At 35.9% G+C, this 25,747-nt stretch overlaps 1 protein-coding gene across 1 annotated transcript in view; it reads left to right on the forward strand.

Annotated features, from left to right (window-relative positions):
* The window catches only part of COL24A1 (collagen type XXIV alpha 1 chain), a 346,898-nt gene that overhangs the window by 31,967 nt on the left and 289,184 nt on the right, over nucleotides 1-25,747 (forward strand). The window contains exons 6-8 of the mRNA XM_057714246.1: nucleotides 83-136; nucleotides 15,343-15,396; nucleotides 18,526-18,579. Coding sequence (XP_057570229.1) covers nucleotides 83-136; nucleotides 15,343-15,396; nucleotides 18,526-18,579 — 162 coding nt within the window. The remainder of the gene's footprint in view (nucleotides 1-82; nucleotides 137-15,342; nucleotides 15,397-18,525; nucleotides 18,580-25,747) is intronic.

Here is a 25,747-nt window from a genome sequence, read left to right on the forward strand (position 1 = left end):
GTGAATGTTATAATAAACACTGTCTGTTATTTGTATCTAGATCTGTTCTAAGAATGATCTGACTTATTTTTACTACTTGCAGGGTTTACCAGGGCCACATGGAAACCCTGGGTTACCTGGAGTACCAGGTCCAAAGGTGAGTGATTATTAGCGAGTACTGCATGATTTTTGTAACATTATTAAAGAAGGTCTTTAGCTTTTAAAGCCATCCTTGGGATACTGAGGATCTCTGTCATCTCCAGAGCATGATTCTTCAGCAAGATTGTCTTAGCCTGGCACAGAGCCAGGCTCTTCTGAGAGCCCACCGCACTTGGATTTGTATATAGCTAGTGGTAAAGGCAAGCAGAGCCCTGCTTTGGTATTCCAAAGCCTTTATTGTCAAAAATAATGGCAATATATGGACACCTCTGAAATATACAGATTATGATTTGAATAATTTACCTTAAATCAAGGCTATTTTAATGTATAAGTAAATACTGAGGAAATGAAGTATCATTTATTTCCCTTTCCACTCTAATACTTTTACTTGAAAAAGATCTGTGAGGATAACGCTTATAGGATACTCATATTTTTATGAAAACAACTAACCTGAAAGCCTGTATATATATATATGAGCATACATAGTTGTGTGGTAGTAGCATGATGGATAGTAGTGTGATAGGTGGTATATGAGTACAGTAAAAATGGATGGAAGAATATACACCAGGCTGGTTACCTTGAGAGCAGGTATGGAATTGGAAAGATAATTAAATTTATATATATATATATATATATATATATGTGTGTGTGTGTGTAAGCATTAGGGTTTTGGTTGCCAGCAACATCATGAATATTTCAGGGTCATTAATAACCACTCTGCTTATTAATTATCTCACTCAAAACTAACCATATAGATGTTACCGTACAGATATAGGTTAAGATAGGATAGAGCTTAAGAACACAGGTCTTGGAGTCTAACTGATTTGGGTTCAAGTTTTAGCCCTCTTGATTTGTTATGACTGGAAGCAAATTACTTGCTTAGCCACTTTAAGCTTCACTTTCTTCTTTTCCAAAATAGGGAAAATCATAGTATGTCCTCAAAGGGCTGGAGTGAAGGCTACATAAATTGTGAGTAAAGCCCTTAATAGTGCTAACATGTCATAAATAGTATCATTATTATTAATAAGTAATAATGATAGCAGGTATTTTAAATCTAAATTTCCCAAAGTTTCTCATCACTGTCAACAATTTTTTGAGTTTAACAAAATATCTTAGAGAAAAAAAAGACTTAACTAAAGCCTGGACGTATAACAGTGAGAAAAAAGACAAATGCTTTCTAAAGAAATTAGAAGCTGGTTTTTAAATTTGTGATTCCTTAGTCCTTCAAGTTTGTTTAGGGACTTCAAGGATATTTAGACTAGTGAGAGGCTAGTGTCGTTGTAAAGACCCAGCTCATGTTTCCCCACAGAGCTGAAGTTGCAGGGGGCTTGCCATCCTGCTAACAGCCTCATCTCCACACCAAGAAGAGACACAGAACAGAGGGGGTGGTTTCCACATGGATTTTGTTGTCCTCCCCTTTCTCTACCTCACCCAGTAGCAACCAGTAAGATACTGAAGCAAACAAAGACAGAGAATAGGGTGAGGAGAGATGAAGATATAGTGGAAAGCCTTTGGTTTAATTGACTTCTTAAAATGTGTGTACTTATTCAGGAGAAAATACTTGAGAAAATGATGAACTTTGTACCAAAAAAATTATCGCTGTCCAAAGATTAAAAACAGGGTATTTTTCAGTGTTGACTAGTTATGAATATGTCTTTGTTAAAATGATCTAGGAGAGATGAAATCTTCAATCTCGAGGTTTCTCTTTAATATTATATTTAGTAGTGTTAGTATAATTTTGACTATAACTATTTACCAATAACATTTTTATGAACCCATATATTAGAAATTTTTAAAATTCTACTTTTAATTTGCAAGCAACTAACTGAACCTCTTAGGAACTTAATCGTATAGACCTGAATATTAGTCTTTAATTCATATTTAATTTAATAATTTGATAACCATGTTCAAAAGAGCCAAAACTGACCATAATTTGTTTTAACTGCACATACTTGTGGAGGACATTAGATTGTGACAGGTGTTAAAAATCACCGCTGTCTTAAATGAATCAAGTAAAGCTTGTAGTATGTGGTTTGTGAAACCAATTTTCCTAGATGTTTACCATGTACTTTAAAGTAATTAGGATTAATACAACTGTCAAGGTTTATACTTTATAATCCTCTTATAGTATTTATTCAAGACAATGCAATAAAAAAGCAGAGTTCATGCTCTTGACAATAAATTTTAACGTGTAGTCACTGAATTTATTTTCCTTTAGGAGCAAAGATCCCTTTTAGATTAAGGGATTTTAGAGTATAAAGACCTTTTCAGCATTTTTCTCTTTTCAGTTATTGTTTAGCAAGAATAACATAGAATTATTGGCCTCTAATAAAATTGTATAAAAATTCATCTTGTCATTCGCACAAGAAATTATCTGTCCATTTCAAAAGGCGTTACCTGAACCTATGAAAAGACCAAATTAAGGCAATTGCACGTTTAGAAAGGTTAAACTGAAATGGAAAATGGAATGCATTATGGAGTCTTTATGCAGTCATATTTGGATTACTGTGCTTTGTAAAAATTGTTAGAAATGATACGGCCAGGGTTCTTGGCCTTCCCCAGTCAATAGAAATTTCTGGTTCCTTATATGGGGTGAGGGTAAGGGTGTGTCCAAGGGTCGGGCCAGAGGGGTGGCTTAGGTGTTTTGCCCATCCCTTTGGTGGTGTTGATTGCAAGGGGCACGTGCAGTACCCTGCTTTTGCTCTTACACCCTGTTTTTGCTTCCAGCTCTTCAGAAGTGGCACTTGCATTTTTTTGGTCTTTTTGTATCTTTTGTCCAGAATTTGTCCCAACTGGGCATGCACACAATTATTTTTAGTCCCTGATAATTTCTCTGTATTCTGTTGCTCAAGGAGACATTTGTCCAGGTGCAAGCGTTGCAGCACTGCAGCAAAGGGTCCCAGGTCCCAGCCTGTCTCAGAACCAAAAGATACCTTGTATAAGTTAATGGTGTGAAGCACATAAAACATCTGGTAGAATATTTGTGTGTAGCTGATACTTAAGAAAACTATTTCCCTTTTCTGGAGGACATACTTATAAGGTAACTAGGCTAATTAGAAATGCAACTTTTATTGAAAATGTCACATTTATTATTAAGTAAAACAAAAAGTCTTGTGGCTCTTATGAATGAAAATACCTTAAGATAGTATAGAAATATGTTCTACTTATAAGGCTATTTTTAAAGTTTATAAGAATAAAACTTATCTTGCTAACATACTCTAGATTGATGCAAAAACTATTTTCTGTTACACTTTTACCATTAAGTTAATATTTATAATAAAGGACAAAAAGTGTGAACTGATCTTTGGTAGTTCTCAACTCTGTTCAAGCAAAATGAGTTTTCACATATCTGTTTGACTTCCTTAATAGTCTTAGTTATTTGAATGCAGGGACCAGATCTTATTCATCTTTGCCTTTGTGTTTAGCCCAGTACCCAGCATGTATTGGGCCCTCAATAAATGTTAAACTGAAACAATAAGCAGACTTAACGTTAGTAACATGGCACTGGAATCATAAGGGAATGAGAACTAGCACTTATTAAGCATCTAATATCTGACAGTTACTTTATGTATGCCATCTCATTCAGTTCCACTTCAATTAAGAGTAATATTCAGAGCAGGCTTTATTACCTTCTGCTTTCCACAGAAGAAAACATATTCAGAGAGGTAAGTACTTAACCAAGGTAATACAGTTGTGACTGACATCAGAATTAGATCTGTTTTACTCTTTCCTTTGCACTAGTTTGTCTCTACTAACATGGTGAGGAGTTCATTTATGAAACAGCACCTTAAGAAGGAAAGGTTGAGATGGGGTAACCTAATGTAATTGAAGACTTTCTGAGTTCATTTAGTAATAGTGACAGAATGTCCATTCCAAGGTTCCAGCTTATCCTTTGGATACTGACAATAACATATAAACTCCATAAAGAGTGAAACTGAACTCTAGTCCCTCAGAACTATGTTGTTAAATTGTTCAATAGTAGAAGAATAAAATGGCACACAAAAATTGAGTGAATAGATAGCATTTTTTCAGCATTATTAAGACTAATTGATTTAAAATAGAAAGACTATTTTGTTATTTAGCTGAAATTGTTAGCTGAAATCAGTAGACCAATGGTAGAAATATAGTCTTTCTTAAAAAAAAACACACACACACAATGAAGTAAACTGTTTGTCTATTTGCTAGAGAGAATGACTTTTTTCTTGCCACCAAATGCCATGTGGGTGCACAGTTAATTATATTTACTTATTTAATATGAACTTTATTTGCAGGGTGCTGGAAATTTTTACTGCTATCAACACATGATCAATTATGCACTCGATCTTTGGACAGGAGTCTAAATGCAGAATCTAGGTCTTCGGCCTACCCTATACTTATAATTTAGTCCAGGCAATCTATTTGTGTCCAGATAGTTTCTTTCCCAAAAATGCTTCTTAAAGGCAACTTAAAACCTTCCCACGAACATTCATAGCTTGTATTACTTTAGTCAAGTTCAATAGCCCCTTCAAATTTAATCGAGTTAAAGGAAAACATCTAACCTTAATAAGCTTCAATAGCAATGTCCTATTAGTAACAGTAAATGAAGTGTTATTAGTGTTAAATAATGAATTCCAAAGAGCATATCTTTGTGCTATGTTTTATTCCTGGTTTTGACCCTCTGCTCCCATGTCTCCATCATGTATTTCTCTAAACTAGAAGGCCCATTTTTCCTTGCATGTGGAATAAATGTGTTGAGTATAGATGCTGACCCATTCTAAGAATTTATTACTGTCAGATTGCTATGAAAAATTTTTAGTCCAACATTATGAAAATGTAAAGTATGATAAAATGCTGAAAACTAAGGTGCTCCTATTATTCTACACAACATAGAGACCTTTTTGTAAAGGACCAGACAAATATGATAAATATAACAAATTTTTCCTTCTAGCCATCAAAGACTATTAGGTTCATGTCAAAAGGATTCAGGAGCCAATTTGAAAAGGCTTCCACTAGCCAAAGATTGGTATAATTTGAGCCTTATGAAGGATAATAACTGTAGTAGATTGAATTCACATCAAATATCTCTAAATCCATGAATTACAATGTAACTAAAAACAGACAAACCTTTGTGGGTCACCTTTAGAGGATGCTAGGAAATTACATCTATGAAACTGTCAAATTCTCTGACACCAACTGAATATTCAACAATTCAATTCAATTCTGACACTACCCCAAGTAAGTGTCAGACTCCACAGATTTAAGGGCTCAGAACCACAAGACTCCCCACACTTGAGATGCCAGCAATAGACGGGTTGCCCAGGCTGCTCACACTTCTGCCTGGCTCACTACATGTTCAGGGATTCCCACAATCTCTTTCTCTCCCAGGTTTAATATCTTGCTAGAATAGCTCATGGAACTTAGGAAAACACTTTAATTAGACTTACCAATTTGTTATTAAAAAAAAAATACAACTCAAGTAGCTAAATGGTAGAGATGCATATGGCAAAATATGTGGAGGGTGGGAACCCGGAGCTTCCATGCCTTCCCCAGGTGTTTCACCTTCCCAGCATATCAGTGTGTTCACCTACTGGAAGCTCTTGGAATGTCTTTGTTCAAGAGTTTTGTTTGTTTGTTTGTTTGTTTTTTTCCATTATTATTTTTTCTCTCTTTTTTTTTTATTATTTTTTTGGGGGTACACCAAGTTCAATCATCTGTTTTTATACACATATCCCCGTATTCCCTCCCTTCCTTGACTCCCCCCCCTCGAGTCCCCCCCACCCTCCCCGCCCCAGTCCTCTAAGGCATCTTCCATCCTCGAGTTGGACTCCCTTTGTTATACAACAACTTCCCACTGACTATCTATTTTACAGTTGGTAGTATATTCAAGAGTTTTCATAACCCAGTCTTTACCACTCCTTCCTCTCCCTGGAAGTGGGGGAGGGAATAGGGCTAAATTCCTACCTTCTAATCACTTGTTTGCCTTTCTGGTAGCTAGTCCCCATCCTGAAGCTATCTAGCTCTCCATCTCTACTCACCTCATTAGCATAAACTCAGATGTGGTCAAAAAGGGCTTGGCTTGTTGTAAATAACAAAAGACACTCCTATGACTCAGGAAATTCCAAGGGTTTTTAGGAGCTCTGTGCCAGGAACTAGGGACAAACACCGAATGTATATTTTTATTATGTCGCAATGTCATAATTTTGAAAAATGGTAGATAGAAGACAAAGGAAAAGAATAACATTTCTTTTGAAATTGCCTTGCTCTTCTTATAAAATTGAACCTTAGTGCAACCAAATAGTTGACGAATGGAAGTTTTTTACAGAAAAAGCTAGCAAATGAAAAAAGAATACTAGAATTAAAAATCACCATTTTTACAATCCTAATGAAAAAATGTTGAAAAACAATAAAAACAACTCAGGAAGTCCAAAGGCCTTGAGGCAGGAGGCTGCTTGGCAGTCTTTGAGGAGTAGCTGAATGAGATAAGTGGTAGGAGATAGATCAGTGACTTAGCAGGAGCCAGATTATGTTGAACCTTGTAGGTAAGAATTTTGGTTTGGATTTTACTCTGTGTTGGATAGTTATTGGAGAGTTCTAAGTAGAAAGATGACATCACACAATTTATGTTGCAGGAGGATAGTTCTAGCTATCTCAGAGAATAGATTGGGGTTAGGGGAAGGGTAGAAATAGGACCATCAGTTTAGAGACTACTTTACTGGTCTACCCAAGCTTACACCATGGGTGAGGACGGCATGAACTAGAGTGTTAACAATGGAGATGGTGTAAAGTGGTCAGAATCTAGATGTATTTTGAGGCACAGTCAGCATAATTGCTGATGACTCATTCTGTGAGAGAGGAGTCAAAGGTAATCTAAGGCTTAAGCAGTTGAAAAGCTGATATTGTGGGAGCTGCCATCTACTGGAATGAGGAGGAACACGATTTCAGGTTTTTATTTGTTTTGTTTTTGCCTGGGAGGAAGTCAAGTGTTCATTTCCATTAATGTTTTCTAAGAACCAACTTTTGGCTTTGTTAATTTTTTCTATGGCCCACTTAATATTTCATTGATTTTTAGCTCTATTCTAACATAAGCATTTAGAGCTATGAATTTCTCTCTAAGGACTGATTTAACTGCCTCCCACAAAATTTGATGTGTTGTGTTTTCATTATCATTCAAGTTGAAATATATGCTTTCTTCTTCACTCATGGGTTATTTAGAAGTTTGTTTTTTATTTTGTTTGTTTTTAATGTCCATTAATTAGAAGCTTTTCTAGTGATCTTATTGTTACTGGTTTCTAATTTAGTTCCATTGTGTTCAGAAAGCACACAATGGAGGAGGTTAATCTTTAAAAATTTATTGAGGCATTTTATAACCCAACATGTGACCTATCTTGATGGATATTTCACATGAACTTCAAAAGATTGTGTATTTTGTGTTCATTGGGTATAGTGTTCTATAAATGTCAATTCAATTATGGTCGTTAATGGTGGTGGTCAAATTTTCTCTGTCCTTACTAGGTTTTTCTGTCTAGTTGTACTGAGATAGATGTGTTGAAATATCCAACTCTGATTTGGATTTGTCTATGTCTTTATTTAGTCTTTAGGCAGTGTTTAGTTAGTCATGTTTGCTCCATGTATTTTGCAGCTCTTGTGTGATGCATGCATATTTAAGGATTGTTATGTCTTCCTGATGAACAGACCTTTTTATCATTATTAAATATCTCTGTTTATCTTTAGTGATACACCTCTTCTTGAAGTCTAGTTTGATAGTAATAGAGCCACACCATCTTTTGAATGCTTCTTGTCTGCCTGGTATATATATTTCCTTTCCTTTACCTTTCTGTATTTAAAGCGCATCTCTTATAGATACTATATAGTTGGATCTTATATGTTTATCCAGGCTGATAATCTCTGATTTTTAATTAGAATATTAAGTTCATTTACATTTGTGTAATTTTGGTATAATTGGGTCTTGGCCTTCTGCATTGTCATTTCTATTCCATTTATCCCATATGTTCTTTGTTCCTTTATTCCTTTTTTTCTACTTTGTTTTGGATAATCAAATATTTTTTAGTATTCTGTTTAATTTCTCTATTGGCATTTCAGCTGTATCTCTTATTGATTTTTAGTAGTTGCTTTAGGGATTACAATATGCATTATTAACTTATTATAGTTTACTTAGAGTTAATATGGTAATATTTCATGTAAAATATAAGACTCTTGTAACATAATTACATTTACCTACTATCCCCCCATCCTTTGTGTTCTGTTGTCATTTATTTTACATCTATATCGTTATAAACCCAATAGTACAATACAATAATTTTTGTATTAAGTAATCAGTCTGTTAAGGAAATTAAGAGAAGAAACAAATAAGGGAGTCATTCATATTTCCTCATTTACTTTCATTTCCAAGACTCTCTATTCCTTCCTATAGACCTGAGTTTCTATCTGGTGTCACTTCCATTTAGGTAGAAGAAATTCCTTCAGTATTTCTTGGAGTACAGTTCTACTGGTGATAGTTTCTCGTAGTTTTTGTTTAGCTGAAATTTATTTTGTCTACATTTTTTTGAAGGATAGTAAAGAAAATTTTTTATAGAGTAAAAAAATCTTGGTTGAGAATGTTTTCCTTCCAGCACTTTAAACATGTCTGATGTCCTCATCTTTTGGCCTTTACGGTTTCTGATGAGAATTTAGCCAACATTGTTATTCCCCTCAATATAACGTGTAATTTTCTCAGGATGTCTTAAGGTTTTTCTCTTTGTTTGGCTTTTAGCAACTTTACTATGATGTATGTAGGAGTGGTTTCCCTTAGATATTTCTTATCTGGGCTTCACTGACTGTCATTGTACCCGTAAAAATTTTTTTAAAACAAATTTGGGACATTTTTGGCCATTACTTCTTCAAATAACCTTTCTGTCCCATTATTTCTCTCCTTTCCTTCTGGAATTCCATTTACATATGTGTTAGATTACTTAATATTGCCCTACAGGTCACTAGATCTCTGTTCATTTTTTCCATCTCTGTTTATTTTTTTCTCTTCTTCAGATTAGATAACTTCTATGGATCTGCCTTTAAGTTCACTAAACTTTACTTCTGCCTTCTCCAATATGGCATTAATCTCATCCAGTAAATTTTTATTTCAGGTATTTTATTATCCGTTCTTGGTTTTTAGTTGACTCTTTTTATATAGTTGTCATCTGTCTGCTGATATTTGCTCACTCATTATGATCTTCTTTTCCTTTAAGCCATTGAACATATTTATAATAGCTAATAAAATTCTCAACTACTAGTTCTAACATCTAGGTCCTCTTGAGGCCTGCTTGTATTGACCCCTTTTTTTCTTTACCTCGCGTTAGATTTTCCCTTTCTTTGCATGTCTAGAAAAATTTGATTACATACTGCATATTATGGATGACATGTGGATCTTTTTTTTTTTTGGGCACCCGGGCTTAGTTGCTCCGCGGCATGTGGGATCCTCCTGGAGCTGGGATCGAACCCGTGACCTCTGCATTGGCAGGCGGATTCTCAACCACTGCACCACCTAGGAAGCCCGACATGTGGGTCTTTAGATGCTGTTACCTTTCTTTTTAATCCTTTGGAGACTTGATTTCTGTTCTGTAGGCACTTGAAAAGCTGGCTTATCACCTTAAATTTGTACAGGTTTGGAAACTTTTTAAAGGGCAGATCTGTTTTGTTTTGCTTATAGTATTAGTACAAGTCCATTAGTCCAAGAATATAGTATTTGCTTCTAAAGTATAACTCTTCCTGAATTTCAGTGGAAAGGTATTTATCAAGCTATTTACCATGTTCCTCTAAAATGATGTGGCTCAAACTTCCTGTAATGACCAGAGCTGAAATTTGTTAGGTCTTTCAGCCATTTAGTTGTTGCTTTCTGTTCAGCTTTTTGGAATCTCTCTTCTGAAAACACATGTCAGGATTGGCCAAGAATTGAAGAAAGTCTATATTCAAGTTTTGGGGGAAGGTAACTTTGTTTCTTTCTAGGATTTTCTCCCTCAATTTGCAGTCTTTCTGGTACTCCTACACTCTGTCCTCTGATACCATTAGCCAAAAAGTTTGTTTTTCTGCTTGAATTCCAGCCACTCTGTGCCTACTGGGAAGTGTCTTTAGGAGAAAGGCTGTATAAATGCATATTACACCAACTGTGGTTTCTTCTCTCAAGAGTTGAATCCCCTTCGGCCCTGTTTTTTATTGTTCTCCTGTGCATACAAATAGTTGTTTTATGTATCTTGTCTTGACTTTACAATTGTAATCTGCAGGAGGATTATTTGCATACATGCTACTCTGCCGCTGTCTGAACCAGAATTCCCAAGAGTTCCTTTTTGATCATATTCAATTTGAGGTGACTGTTTAACATCCAAGTGGAGATATCAAAATGGTATATGGACCTGGAGTTCAGGAAGGACATCATAGCTAAAAATGTACATTTCAGACTCATCAGCGTATATATGGAATTTAAAGCTATGGAACGGATGAGGTCACCTAGGGATGAATGTAGACAAAGAAAAGTGTCCAAGGACTAAGTCTTGGGATACTTCGGAGTATTAGGAAGATGAAGAGGAACTAGCAAAGGGGGCTGAGAAAGAATGACCAATGAGGTAGGATGGTGGTAGGGATAAAAGCCTGAGTAGAGTAGGTCTAAGAGAGAATGGAAGGAGAGGAAGTCTTCTAGTTAACATAGACAAATTTCTAGGAGTTTTTCTTTAAAAGGGGACAGTATAACGGAGCAGAGAAAAGAGATGTGGGCTCAATGAAAGTTATTTTTTAAGATTGGAGAAATTACAGTGTTTACTTGGTGATGGCAATCATCTTAGAAGTAAAAATTGAAGTAATGTAGGGAAGACAGTTCACCAGTGATGTCCTGGTAAGAGACAGTGGGGGGTTTCGTTACAAAGGCAGAGTATTTTGGAACAGTTTAAGGTGAGCTTTAGTGGATTTGGTTATGAGAGCTTGTGAAAGTTGAAAGCAAAATAACCACCTGAGAGTAAAGAGAGAGAAGTTATGAAAGAATCATTTATGAAAATGGGAACATGAATTGACTAAGGCAATTATTGGACACACTAAAAGGCAAAAAACAAAACAAAATCAATGTGTAAGAAGTTAGGAATTTAAAGTGAGATTTGTCAGCATGATTGTTTTCTCTTAGTCACATTCAGCTGCTAGGGATAGGGTCAGAGTAGGCAGAGTCTATATTTAAGATTTTCCGGGTAAGCTTATAAGACAGAGGAAGAAACAGGCAATGGTGTCATTTATGTATGCAAGGAAGTGAGTAGAGTATAAAACACAGTTATTTAGGCTGGCGGGGGATGGGAATTGAGGCCACGTGGGGGATGAGAGAATGAAAATATGGTGGGATCACATACTAGCAGTTCCAGAGGGTCAAATAATTGTTTTCAGTTATCAGGGCTTAGAGTGAGCTAAAAAGATAAGAAGTGTTGCTTAGAGAGTGTAGTGCATAAAATAGAGATTATGGGGCTTCTGTAGTTATTGCTAATATTAAAGCCAAGAATATTCAAGTGGTGCTACCTCAAGATCATGTCATTTAGTGTTTCCTTTATGATACTCTACCAATTTAGCTTGTCCATACTATGAATTTTTAAATTCCAAATTCTTTCCATTAAAATTTTGCTGCTCCATCAATAATTCATTCAAGAGTTGTGTTCTCTGCTTTTCAAATGGCCATAATTGTAAAATTTATTTTAATGATTGTATTTAGTACTGTCATTTTTCTTTTTTCTTTTTATTTATTTATTTCTTTTAGTACTGTCAGTTTTAATACTAACTACTAACATCTATATAATCTATAGAGAATTTGATCCTAAATCTTTCAAGCTAATCTAGGTAGGCATTATTATTCCCATTTTACAGAGGAGGAAATTCAGGTTCAGAGAGATTAAATGACTTGTTTAGTCCTTTCACTCTAAATCCCAGTGCTCTTTCCATTATATTGTGTGGACTCTAATCTGATAAATCTGTTCTAACATCTTAAGGGGTCTAATACCTTAGGGAGTTTCCTTCCTTATGCAGAGGGCCATCTGGAGATCCATAACAGTCTAAAAGAGCTACTCCAATAATGAGGATTTTAGACAAGAGCAGATCAATGAGCTAGGTGAGACTTTTGGAATCCTTTGAATGATAAAATGTAGGCAACTTCCTTTTCCTCTACTCATACTCAAAAGGATATATAGCTCCTTCAACAAAAGTCTTGTAGGAGTAAGTAGAAGTCAGTATTGAAGGTCAAAGTCAATTATGATTAATTTATAAATATTATTTTTAATTCCAAGGAGTTTATGAAAAGCCAATCAAGTGTGGCTAAAAGTGTGTCAGGAATCATAGAATAAATACAAAATGAGGGAAAATGTAAGAAAGGAATTTTGGAGTATTTTCCTTAAATGCAGAAAAGTGTGCCCTACTTCCTTGAAACTTCAGGCAAAGTTGGCATGTTCAATAATCTCTTCCTCATGCATTTTATACTAGGATCAGTGCACAACTGGCAGGTTAAAAGCATTTTCCTCATGCTGACTTAAACTTCTGGTTCTAGAATATGAGTTGATCAATTAACTTAAACATATTTGTGTGGCAATAAAAGGGATTTGACATATATTTCTTTAAATATGTTGCCAAGGTGTATAAAGCTTAGGAATAAGAAAAAGGTCTGTCTTTACATCTTATTTTTATTGCTTAACTGGTTACTTTCTCCCACTCTTTCGATGTTTTTAAAGTGGAAGATGAAATGTCAAATTAGATGGTGATGTCAGTCAGTTTGAATGCTATTTCAAAGTGTCCCTCCCATACCATTCCCTACCTCTAACTTTGAACTGTAAGCCTAACATTTTATTTCACCGAGAAACTAGAAGCAGTCATATGAGAATTAGCTCTTTTTTTTTCCCATTACCGAGGCTAGCGACCTAACATCTGTACCTATATATTCTACCTTTGAAATTGTTGTACCAGATGAATTGTCCCTACTGAAATGTCTGCTTGGACCCTGGATCCCCATCTCCTATGGCATACTCAAGAGAAATGTGCATTTCTCCCAACTTGTGCTCAGTTTCTCCCTCTTTCCTAAGTCATTCCCATCAACAATATAACTTGCTCTAGTAGCTTCCATCTTAACAAAAAAATTTTAAAAGCCTAGTCCTCTCTTAGAACTCACATCTTTCTCACAAAATGTGATATACTCCTCTTATTTCTCTACTTGCCTTGCTAGTGAAAGCTCCTGTCTTACCACCCATGACTCTCACGCATTTTTCTTAACCACTCTACTGATACGGCACCGATTAAAGTCACCAACCTTTCCCAGCAGCCTCTCCTCACGCGATTCACTTTTTCAGCAGCAGTGGCCACAGTTGGCCACGCCTTCATTCTGAAAATGTCTTCTCCACACTTGAAGGCTGCACAGTCGCCTTGTTAGCTTTCAGCTTACATGCTGTGTCACCTCATTCTCTCTTGCTGTCTTTCCTCCTCCAATTTCTAAATATTGAAACATATTTAGTGAACCATCCTCCTTCCTCTTCTTTTCTCTATATTTACACTTTTTCTTAGGAGTCTCACCCTTTACCATGGTTTCATTATATAATTTATATTCTGGTGACTTTTGATATCCAGACTCAGCATCCAACAGCGCACACACTAAATCTAAGAGACACCTTGTTTTTAACATGTCCAAGAGAGAACTACAGCTGTCATCCAATCCTACTCTTTTTCCCCAATCTTTTTCTTCTTTGTCATTTTCCCATTGTACATGGACTTGATGCCAGTCTATCTCTTTCACTTGCCATCCTGGAAATTCTGTTGGCTCTGCCTTCAATATGTATTCTGAGTTTGGAACCCCTGTAATGTCTCTTCAACACTACAGCCAGTGGTATCTTGTTAAAAGTGAAGATAGATCTGAGTAAAAGGCAGACCACAAATAAGGCCCTGTAATTCCTTTTGTGTTCTTGTCCCTTTTGTCTCTCTGAAGTGCACACCTGCCTCTCTCCCCTTAGCTCCTGTTACATTGGGCAACCTGCTGTTTCTCAGACAAACCTCAGGCCCTTTGCTACCTACTCTTCCCTCTGCTGGGGATGCTCCTAGTGATCTTCCTTCAGATATATTCACAACTCCCTCCCTTACCTCTTTCAATTTTCTGGTCAGATCACCTTCTCAGGGATGATTCCTCCCACTGCACCCAAGAAGGGAGCCCTCTGTGCCCCTGCTGGTCACAGTTCCCTTCTCTACCTGCTGTTTTCTTCCTGACATTCACCTGTCTGTACAAGAAATTGTATTTTATTATTTTTTCTCTCACACTGGAATGTCAGCCTAAAGAGGACAGATAAGTTACCTGTTTTGTTCATTCCTATGTGTTCAGACAGTTGTTCAGTAAATATCTGTGGAATGAAAGAAAAAAAAAAGTATCCCTGAATATGTGAAGGAAGACATGACTGTTTCCCTATTTCCCATAGGGTGAAAATAACATTTAGGAATAGAAAATTATTTATTATTAGCTGTGAATGGTAATGAAATCAGAATTTGAATGATAAAGCATCTCAATTCTGTGTTTTATGAAGTATGAAATAGAAAAGGAGTTATTTTGCTAGCATGCATAATAAGAAGGGATACCATTGTACCAAAAAACTTTAGTTGAAACCTAATGTCATATTTCCCTTGATATATAAAAGGTAAAGATTCCCAGAGTATGAAAAATATCTATTTTTATAACAATGAAAAGAATTTTGGCAATTAGAGGGGTGTTTTTTTTTTTGGTTTATTTTTTATTATAAAAGTAATGCATTTACCTTGGAAGATTTTGGAAAACATTTAAACTTGGCATGATGTCTTAAAATTTTGAGTATTATTATATGCAGTTTTCTTTTACTAAAAGTAACTAGTTTTCCCATGCTAAAATAGGACTTATAACTCAGTATGTCACAAAAATGGAAAAGTTAATAGAACCTTTATGTAGTTCCCTTAAAGAAAGATTTTTCAATCGTAGTGTAACTTTATTGATTAGAAAGATCAGCTATGTCAGGGGAATTTCTAGGAATCTTCTCAATATTTAAAGTTAAGGATAAGCAAAATATACATTGAAAAGGTAAATAATCCATGTTCATTTCAATTTAAAATATGTAATCTTATTCAGTACCATATAATGTGCATAGCATCTGACAATGCATACAACTGAAGAAGTATGATATATGTAATTTATGTTTCATCAAATGTTTTATTTAGGGCCCCAAAGGAGATCCGGGTTTTTCACCAGGTCAAGCTGTTTCTGGAGAAAAGGTAATTATTTGTCTGTGAAACAAAATCATGGTGATATATTTCAAATATTTCAAAATCATTTTTATCTTTTTAAATGTAGATTTTCCTTGATTTCAGACAGAGTATATAGATAACTGTTGGATTTTAATGAAGGAGGAAATACTTGAAGAATCAAATAGTGGTACTATCAGCCTAACATCAGTGTAACTCATATCACTGACTTTCATTGAGTGTCTACCCTGGCATATACCCTGTGCTGCCTGTGAACTAGGAACAGATGGGGCATAAAATTAGAGCAAGATACTTTTGGTCCTAACCTCAAAAATGTTGCTGTTAGTATGGTTGCCATTGTAAATTCTAATGCCATTTTACACCTTTTTTAGAATAGTTCTACATACTCTATCTTAAGTCCCACAGTAACAGTGAAGGAGGCAGTCACATTATCTTTTTTCCAGTTGAAAAAACAGGATTCTTAGAACTCAAGTAGATAGCAAGTAGAAGAATTAATGATATATCTAAGTTTTCTGACTTTTAGTACAGTATGCTTTTCATTTTATCACAATGCTCTCAAATACACACTCATGTATGCATTTAGGTAAAAAGAAACTAAAGTTTCAAAGTAAAGATAGGAACACAAATCTTTATTAGGAGGAAGATAACTGTTTTCCAGTGAGGATGAGTGCAAGTCAAGTATTTAGACAAGTCAAGTGCATGTCTAAATAAAGCTTCCCACTTGATGAATGTGATACAATGAGAGGATGTTTTTGTTTATGTGGTATACATTCACAAACTTTAAAAATTCCTGAGTAATTTTTGTGGTTCCTGGGTTGAAAACTTATCTTTTAATTGATTTACAGAAACTCTTGTAAACTTAAGAAAAATTACATCACATTAATGGATATTATACTAGCAATTAAATCCTCACATTTAATCTAGAATTGTAAGAATTTCATCGCTGTGATGGAACAGAGTTCACCGAATCTAAATAATGTAGAAAAGAAATGGAAGTTTATTATTAGAAACAATATTTTCACTGGTCTCTTAATTATTATAAGGGAAAAAATTCTGCAATCTGAGAAACATAAATGCCATCTTTAAAAATGTCTAAATATAAGACATTTGATTTCTTACTTAAAATTTAGAAATTAAACATCCACTCTCTCTTGGTAACTGCTTTAAATAAACTCCCCAAATTACGCATTCAGATTTTATCAAATGCTTATTTTCATCTTCCCTTGTGGCTTCTCTGTACAAACTACAGGGTGGTTCAATATGTGTACAGTATCTGTATATAATATAGGGTGATTCAGCCCGTGAGTTGAGATTTGGAAATACGTCAGTGGCTTTTTTTTTTTTAACTTTTTGAGTTACTCATATGCTAACTGTGGTCAATACTGTATAGGGGAAATGTGGTAAGATATAGGACTTAATAGCATGTTTTCATTGTGCTTTAAGTGAAATCCAACTTTCAAAATAAATATTTTTTAAATGGTAACATTTAAAAACAGTTTCTTAGAAATTATATTTATATAAAATTAGATTCAATTATGATTACAAATAAAATACAACATTAAATAGATGTGAGTATAGGGGGATTGGGAAACAACTGAATTTTATTTTTAAACATTTAGCTATTTTTACAATAACTATATAGTCAATGATGAAACAATAAAATCAATGCAGAGTCTAGTCCTTCAGCATGTAATATCCAGTAAGTAACATCTCTCATAGACCGCATGTAAGTGTTTAATTCCTTGTGGGACCTCAATGGCAAACAACGATAGCTTTTAAATAGTGTAATTTTTCCTTTCCCACAAGACAAGTAAGATATTCTTATTCTCATTTTTCAGATGGAGGAACTTTGAAGGGAAATCAAGTGATCAACCCTTGATTAGAGCTAGTAGAAGATGAGCCTGCAATCTCCTGTTTCCTAGTGCAGTTTTCTTTTCCTTCTATCAGAGTAATACGTGTAAAATAAATAAATATATATGTAGAAACCCATCACCCCAAAACAAATGGAAGCCATCTTAATAAAACATTGAGCAAGAAACATCGAAATATTATTATAAATGGAAAAGCACTTTACAGTTAATAATCAGAAACATCCTTTTCTGTTCTGATTGTTTAGTTTGATGACATATTAATGTAGATAATGCGCTGAAAATTAAATAGTGCATAAACAGTCAACAAGGAGTTTAGTTAGGGTTATTAACTAAGTACTCTTTTTTTTCTTTCAAACAACGTACATTTTTTCACGCACAATAAATTTGTCACAGCAGGAAGAGGGAAAGGAACGGAGGAAAAGAAAAAGTGTACCCTGAGTAAACTGGTTTATGACTGTACCCCCATTCCTTTCTGACATGTCTTAACCTTGTCAGTTCACACAGCCTCCTCCGTTTCTCTCGTCCGTTCTACCCCCCACAGACCCTCCTTCCCCCTTACCGATATAATTTCTCCTTCCTACCCTGCTCGCAGGCCTTCATCAAGTTTGGGGGTGGGGGTAGGGGGACAAAAGGCGCTAATGCGTGAAGTTGGGTCTGTGGAGCCAAACACACGGTCCTCCCAGGAAATGTTCGCTGCAGTTACTGCAGGTGCTACAGCAGAAGGCAGCCGGGCAGCCATGGAAGCGGAAGTGCCCCTTTCTCTGGTGCGTGACGGGAACCCAGCCTTGCTGCTGAGACCCTCACCCGCACCCCACAGCCCTGGCTTGAGGTTCCACGTGGGAGTCCCATCAGCCTGCAGGTCCTCACCTAGAAGGGCAGGCCTGAGCCCTCCACAGCTGCCTCACAAAGCGCTGGTAGAATTTTTAAGCAATCCCTTTACGTTTTTAAAACACGAGAAACCTTGGGAAAGGTGAGCATTTGGGAAGTAAGGACATTCCTAGAGAAAAGAGCATCCGAGAGAAAGAAGCAGGGTGAGATGGGGAAGTACTGTCTAGGGAATCAGCACTGGAAGAGATAGATAAGGGCTGGGAGCCTCAGAAAAGGTCTCACATGGTCCCAGAAACAAGGTGGAACTTCAGCCAGATTGAGGAGATCAAAACTGAATGCAGTAAGATCCTGGACAGCAAGATGAAATCCTGCAGCAAGGGAATCATAATTTTCAATTCTCTTTCATAATACTAAACCTCTGTTTGTGTTTTGTTCTTAGGGTGATCAAGGTCTTTCTGGATTAATGGGGCCCCCTGGTATGCAAGGTGTTAAGGTAAGATGTAGTTTTACTTTGACATATTTGGGTGCCGCATGGATCTGGGAGCTCTTCAACTCCTAAGATCTCATTCTGAGGTTGAGCCAAAGTCAATGTTTTAAATTCCTTTTCTCAGCAATAGGAATTAGGATGGTGTCCTAATCCAGGAAAGTGGTGCCCACCAAAGACAGTCTTAAGAAAACAAAAGAAAACCCTTCAGATAATGATGGGGACAAAATTCACATGCAGGAGAAGTTACTGATAGAATATTGAAGCTTTTCTCTTTTTATTATATTAGGCAATAACTTCTAAAACTCTGAAGTCACATTGTAACTTTTATATGTCCAAAGTGAGGTACACTTGGATGTAGGTAAAATACTTGGCTTTTTTTTTTAAGAGTTTCTAATTTTAATAGGAAATAATAAGTTCTGCTGTGATATATATATACACTAATGCGAGGCCTAAAGTGTAAGTAGAATAGAAGTGAGGGTTGGGGGTAGGTAGTAAAAAATAGTAGTCTCATGCATATGAGCTGGCTTTTTCTGAGGTGAAAAGGAATAGTAACAGCTGCTATAATTATTTTATAAAATACACTGTGCAGTTTCCTAAGTCAACACAACTGCAAATTCTTCTCTGTATATTCAGCTTGTCTTTTTCTCAAACACTGAGTTTCTTGATTTTCTACTGGGGATAAAGAAGATATTAAATTTCTGTCTAAGGTATTAAAGGCCCCAAGGTATTAGAGGGCTTTATTTGACTAGATATGGGTGTCTAAATGCATTTAATGATGAGGTATATTGGTGTGTCATGTTCCTTTCCTCTTGGGAGATTTAGATTACAGATGGTATTCTGGCCCTGGTTAATTTGTTCAGATTCCATCTGCCATTTTCTAGGTCCTGTCGACCTTGGACAGGTTGCTTAACCTCTCTAAACTTTAATTCCCTCATGTATAAAATGTGAAGATAATACTACGCACTTTATAGAGAGTTGTTGGGAACATGAAATGGGATAATCTATGCAATACAGTGTCAGAAAAATAGCAAGCCGTTAATAAATGTTAACCATCAGCTGTTTATCTGGTTTTGGAAAGGATCCTGACCTCATTTGCTTCCCTTCATAACCCCTGCTAAAGGGCACAATTGTAAATTGATTAAAAAGGTATTGATCTCATGGAGTATTTTTCCTCCCACCATACCGTGCTATTATTCTTATGGCTTTTAGACTAATTTTCATCCTAGATAGTACTTAGAATCAGACAACTCCTTTGAGGTTGTTGGTTGCTTCCATGAAACTGCAGAGTGATTGTTGCTACCAGAATTGGTCTTGATATAGTCATGAATCTGTTTGATTAATGCTACTTAGTATACCTCTGACTGCTAAGTATACGTCTGAGGAAATTGTCCTGATGAATAGCATCAAACAAAGAAAATCTCATAATATGGAAATTACCTTAATAATTGTATTTGATATTAAATATACAGTTATTGCATCCTGAAGAATGACACTGTGTATGAGAGAAAAACAGTCGTTACTTTCCAAGGTTAATAATGCTTATGGTTCATGAAATTAGCATTCCAGAAAGGGAAAAACTATTGATAGATAAAGCTTGAGTCATTATTGTGTAGAGGAGTATATAAAGCAACACTATAGAGAAAATTTTAAAAGACTGATTTTAACTATTAGAACAGATTATCATTTTTAACTTTGAAATTTTACTTGAAGCAGAAGATATTATCTTCCAAAGACTTATGCACATATTATATGGGAACTTTGGCCCATTGGTATTTTAAAATATTAAGAATATAATATTTTTGGTCTGTATAAGTCTAGTAAAGTGAAATAGAATTAAGTTAAACAAACTGGGTCATGGATTGCATTATCTTTCACAGACTTCTTTTCTCTTACACACTTTTCTAAACTTTTAAAATCTACTTGTACTTAACTGGTAGAAATAGACATTGTAAAAGTCAGGAATCTTGCTGTGTTATCAGTTAGCAACTATAGCTGAATTTTCTCTAGAGAAGGTTTAGTTGAAAGTATTTAGAAACCAAATTACTTTCTGATAAACGAAGCATCCATGGTTCACTATGTTTTGACAGTAGTTCAAAACAATGTTGAAATATTTGAGATGATTTTGTAGTTTTCCTGAGAATGCTTTCCTTCTTTTCAGAGTGTGTCTAATAATGGAAACTGTATACAGATTTTTAAAAAAACAACTATTTCCAGAAAAGGGACATAAGGACTCAATCTAAACCTAAACTAATTCTCCACATAGCAGGCTTGGAACAAGTTTCCATCACACTGTCTTTATGTATGTCTTACTTTAATATGAATGTGCAGTAGAAGTACACTCACAAAGAGTTTGGTAGACTGTTTCCGTGGTTTGTATGAAAGGGGAAAGGACCAGAATGATTATTGGGTAGAATGTTTAGGTAGATGATGAGCTGTTTTTATGGAATTTAGTAATTTTGGTTCATTTTTTGAACCACCTAGGTCATTCTCAGAGTTACTTCCTGCAAACAAGATCCATGCTAGGAGAACCTAGAGTGAAAGTTCATATTAGTTATAATGTAGAAACTCCTATTCCTTCATCCTTTCAGTTCTACCCCTAAAATGCTGCATGAATTCTTAAGGTCAAGACAAGAACTTAACTTATTTATTCTGTAAATGATAAATCTAAGATAAGCTCAGAGAGGTTAAGAGAATTGCTCAGGGTGACTCAGAGTTACAGCAGGATCGAGAGATAAAACTTACTGATGCTGAATCCATTGTGCTTTTAACAGTCTGTGTTTATTATGAAAGATGAATAAGGTACTTGGGATTTGATTAAATGAAGTTTATTACATATGTTATCTATAAAATTATTTTTTTAATTAATTTATTTTTATTTATTGGCTGCATTGGGTCTTCATTGCTGTGCCTGGGCTTTCTATAGCTGTGGAGAGTGGGGGCTACTCTTCGTTGCGGTGCGCAGGCTTCTCACTGCAGTGGCTTCTCTTGTTGCAGAGCATGGGCTCTAGGTGCACGGGCTTCAGTAGTTGTGGAGCATGGGCTCATTAGTTGTGGCTTGCAGGCTCTAGAGTGCAGGCTTAATAGTTGTGGGATCTTCCTGGACCAGGGCTTGAACCCGTGTCCCCTGCATTGGCAGGCAGATTCTTAACCACTGTGCTACCAGGAAAGCCCCAAACTGTCTTTGAATTATTATAACTATTACTGTAAATATTTTTTATTAGAATATAATTGCTTTACACTCATACCAGTTTTTGAGGTACACCAATGTCAATCAGCTGTATTTATACACATATCCCCATATTCCCTCCCTCCCTCGACTCCCTCCCACCCTCCCCGTCCCGGCCCTCTAAGGCATCATACTGTAAATATTGATAGCTTCTTTATTATGTGCAATATTATAGTCTATCTGATGAACCCTATATCTTTTTATCTTAAAAACAACCCATTGAGACAGATACTATGTTCACTATGTCATAAATAAGTTAATTGAGGTACAAAATGGTTAAGTCATTTACCCAAGGCCACATGACTATTAACTGACAGAGTTAGGACTCAAATCCAGGCCTCTTTGACAAAACTGTTCTCTTAATAACTTCGAATACTGTTTCCCCCTTAATATTAGCTCATTATGCCAACATTTGTTATATGTGTGTTTCATTACTTCTGACTATCTGAAGCATGTATGCAAGAGGAAGTAAAATTTTGTTTTTCCTGAAAGCCAAGGGAACAAACATAGTTTTGGATGACAGATAATAATGACATCATTATTCCTTTTCTCTGGAAGTATCTGGGTATATTACAGTTCTTTAATCTTTGAAGTGGCTGAAAGAAAGTTGTGTGTAGAAATACTAACAGTTCATGAAAACTATTGAGATAAGTAAACAGAATATTAATGTAAAATGTTCTGAAAACTGGAAGTTCTAATGACACAGAAATAACCCAGCAAGTAAATCAGCAGCAATATATTTTTTTCACTCTTCAGTAGACTTTTTTTTTGGTTTGCTTTTGCTTTTCCCCCTTTTATCTCTCACCCCTTGACTTTTTTTTAAAACCAGTAGTACCATCTTTAACAAACAGTGTGTTTCCCCAGATTGACTGGTTACATTGCCTCAACTTAGCCATCTTAATATAACTTTTATTTTCCAAAGAACTGAGGTATGTTTTCACTTCCCACTAAGTGTCTAAATTTGTGCCAAAAAGCAGATAAGTTAGATCCAGAGTGCATGCTGGGTTGGATGGAAGACAAGAGTCATAATTCTGAGCTTGGACTCCAGATGAATTTTTAAATTGGTTTTTAATATAGCTGATTAGTTGCTACATTGCTATTGGAAGTCTGCAATTTAAAACTGTAAGAACATTAACAGTGATTTCAATTGAAGAAATTTTTCCAGAGTCAGGAGGATAAGCCAGGTGGGAGCAGTTAAGTACATCTTAGCATGAAGGTATAACTCTGAACAACTGTGAAATATGAGGCACACATTTTAAAGCAGACTGTTATGAATAACGTATGGCAATATTTTTCTGAATGTCAAAAAATTCAACTACTGTGTTTTTAGTAATAATTACAAATCAGAGTGAATTCTTATTCTGTTTTGATGGAATTATTTCAGTTAAAAAAATCTTTCCATTACATAGGAGGTACACAGTTAACATCTTTATAAAGTTGGAAAGGAAAAAAGAGCTGAAAACATCAAGTGGAATGCATTATGATTTATCAGTCATGCAAAACCTATATAGCTTTTCATAATCTATTTAAAGCAAAGACAGTACTAAGGAAGTATAATACTGAATGTTGATGAGAACAATAGAGATAAAATCCGTGCCTGGAGAGAGAAATAAGGAGAATTCTTATGTTCCATAGTTAACTCTGTAGACCATCCTTTCACCTGCCCAATATTCCCGTAAAAGTCTGCAGCGCTGCATTTTACTTTGGGTTGGTTCATAGTTCAAGCTTAGTACTGAAAGTCTCATATGAAAGCTGCTGCTTATGGGGCTGTGCTGTCACCACTGTGACCATCCCCTCTGCAGTCTGCCATTCCCACTAATGGTAGGGGAAGCTGAGAACAAGACGACACATTCTGAACTCCCCCACAGGCAAGCCAGTGGCTTCCAAAGTGGTGTAATTTGTGGGACTTGGAAAGCATTCCTTCATCCAAAGATATTTCCCTCTTGTGACTGACATTCTGACATTAATGATAAATTCATTTGGCTAAAAGTATTTCAGCTTCCAGAAGGTTTTAAAAATAAAAAGTCTGTGTCCTCAGAAAAAGCTGTTATCGGTCATGTAGCACCATTTTGAGAATTAGTTTGTCGTACTGTTTTTCTTCATGAGAACTAGTTGAAAAGGAGTACAGCTAGAGCTGATGGGGCCAAAGCAAAAACTGAGTACTAATTAATGGAGGTTAGTGGGTCAGTATTGTGAGGATTTGGGGACAGATCTGGGCATGAGGAAAGTATGTTCCAAGAAGGGGAGGTGGGTGGGATAGAGACGTTTGTGTGGTATTCATCCTATAATTTGTCTCCTCTGTCTTTCCGGGTACCCGGGATTATTGTTCTATTTAAGTTTTTGAAAACAATTAAGCTCTTTATTCTTAAAACTTTAGGAACTTTGTTGCCTTACCTCAAGTAGTACTTACATTTTCATGGTTGTTGATTTTTTTTTTTATCTCATTTTAAATTCTTCCTTAAGCCTTCTTTTTCGATCAGCTACGGCTGTCTTTTCACTATTTCTCACGTTTGCTGTAGGTTTCCCTGGTTATTTTGGCCAAAACATGGCTATAAACCTTTGTTTGTATTCCTCTAGGCATTGCTGACATGAGTCCTGTAGTGTTTGACAAATTTTGTTAGATACTTGTAATAATAGCATTCCTTTACAGATTAGGTAATTCCATTACAGAAAAAGAAAATTTGATATTGGCTTTCAGATAACCGTGCAGTAGCGGTGGGCTGAAGGGAAATATATGCGTGATTTAGGAGTCCTTAAGTGCAAGGACTACATTTTTTCCACTGTGGTATTTCAGCCCAGTGAATTTCACATAGTAAGCACATATTATTAGTGAATGAATGAATGAACGTTGCTGCTCATACGTTTAATTGACTGTGCCCTTTCATCCAGTCCTAGTGGTTATCTTCCTCCTCAAGGGCTGCTTCTCCAGTCAGTGACCCCTCTCACCTGTCTTATTTTCCCTCAGTCCTCTGGCTCCGAACACCCTTCATCCCATTTAGGTAGATGAATAGAACTAGTTAACCTGCTACTAATATCTCAGTGATGTTGCCTTTCACATGATCATGTATGAGGTTAGCCCACCTTTGCCTCAGCTTCCTGAGGGAGACTAGACAGAAGCAAAAGATACAAGTAAGTTGCTTCAAACAGAAGAACAGTTTTAAAATAAAATTTGTCCTAACTCTGGAATGCTGCAGTTGTTTTAATCATTCAGGAAAGCAACATTAGGTAAACAAGATATACCTCCTGCCTTCAAGTAGCTTACTGTCCAAAAAAGGCAATAGATACTGAAGTAAATCACAAAAGTATGTTATGCTATAACAGGTACAGTGATGAAGATGTGAAAAAGTTTTTATAGCAATTGTTGAGGGTTACCTAAACTTCTTGGAACTGTGGGCGAGTTTTTAGAGAACAGGGAAAGAGACAATATCTGAGCTGCATCTTGAGGATGAGCAGAAATTATCCTGATGATACTGTGGTTAGTTGACATGTTTGCTGTCTACACGCATGTGATGACATAAACCAAGGCTTGGAGGCAAGAAGCAGTTCCTTGTGTTGGGGTTATGAAGTGTTAGGCAGGAGGTGTCAGGAGATAAGGTTTGAGGGGCATTTAGGGGTCAAATTAGAAGGGAACTTGTATGCTATGGTAAAGCATTTATCATATGGTAGAGAGCTACTGAAAGGTTTTAAGAAGGGAAGTGCCAGAGGCAAATCATGTAGTCTCCAGAATTTCTTTGGCGTTTTTTGTGGATTCTAGAGAGGAATGCTCCTACCTTTCTGAAACCTAAAGTTTATGTAAGGAGACCCAAGTTAGGAAAGCAGAGTGATAACACAGAAGTTATCTTATGCCATAGGGGATACTTTCTTATACATAGAAAAAAATCTTTATCTTAGTGAATGTAAGTCCTTCCTATTTAGTGGGGAAAAAACTGTTAAAAGAAGAAAACCATT

The sequence above is a fragment of the Hippopotamus amphibius genome, chromosome 1 (assembly GCF_030028045.1).
Source record: "Hippopotamus amphibius kiboko isolate mHipAmp2 chromosome 1, mHipAmp2.hap2, whole genome shotgun sequence".
NCBI classification, from domain to species: Eukaryota; Metazoa; Chordata; class Mammalia; order Artiodactyla; family Hippopotamidae; genus Hippopotamus; species Hippopotamus amphibius.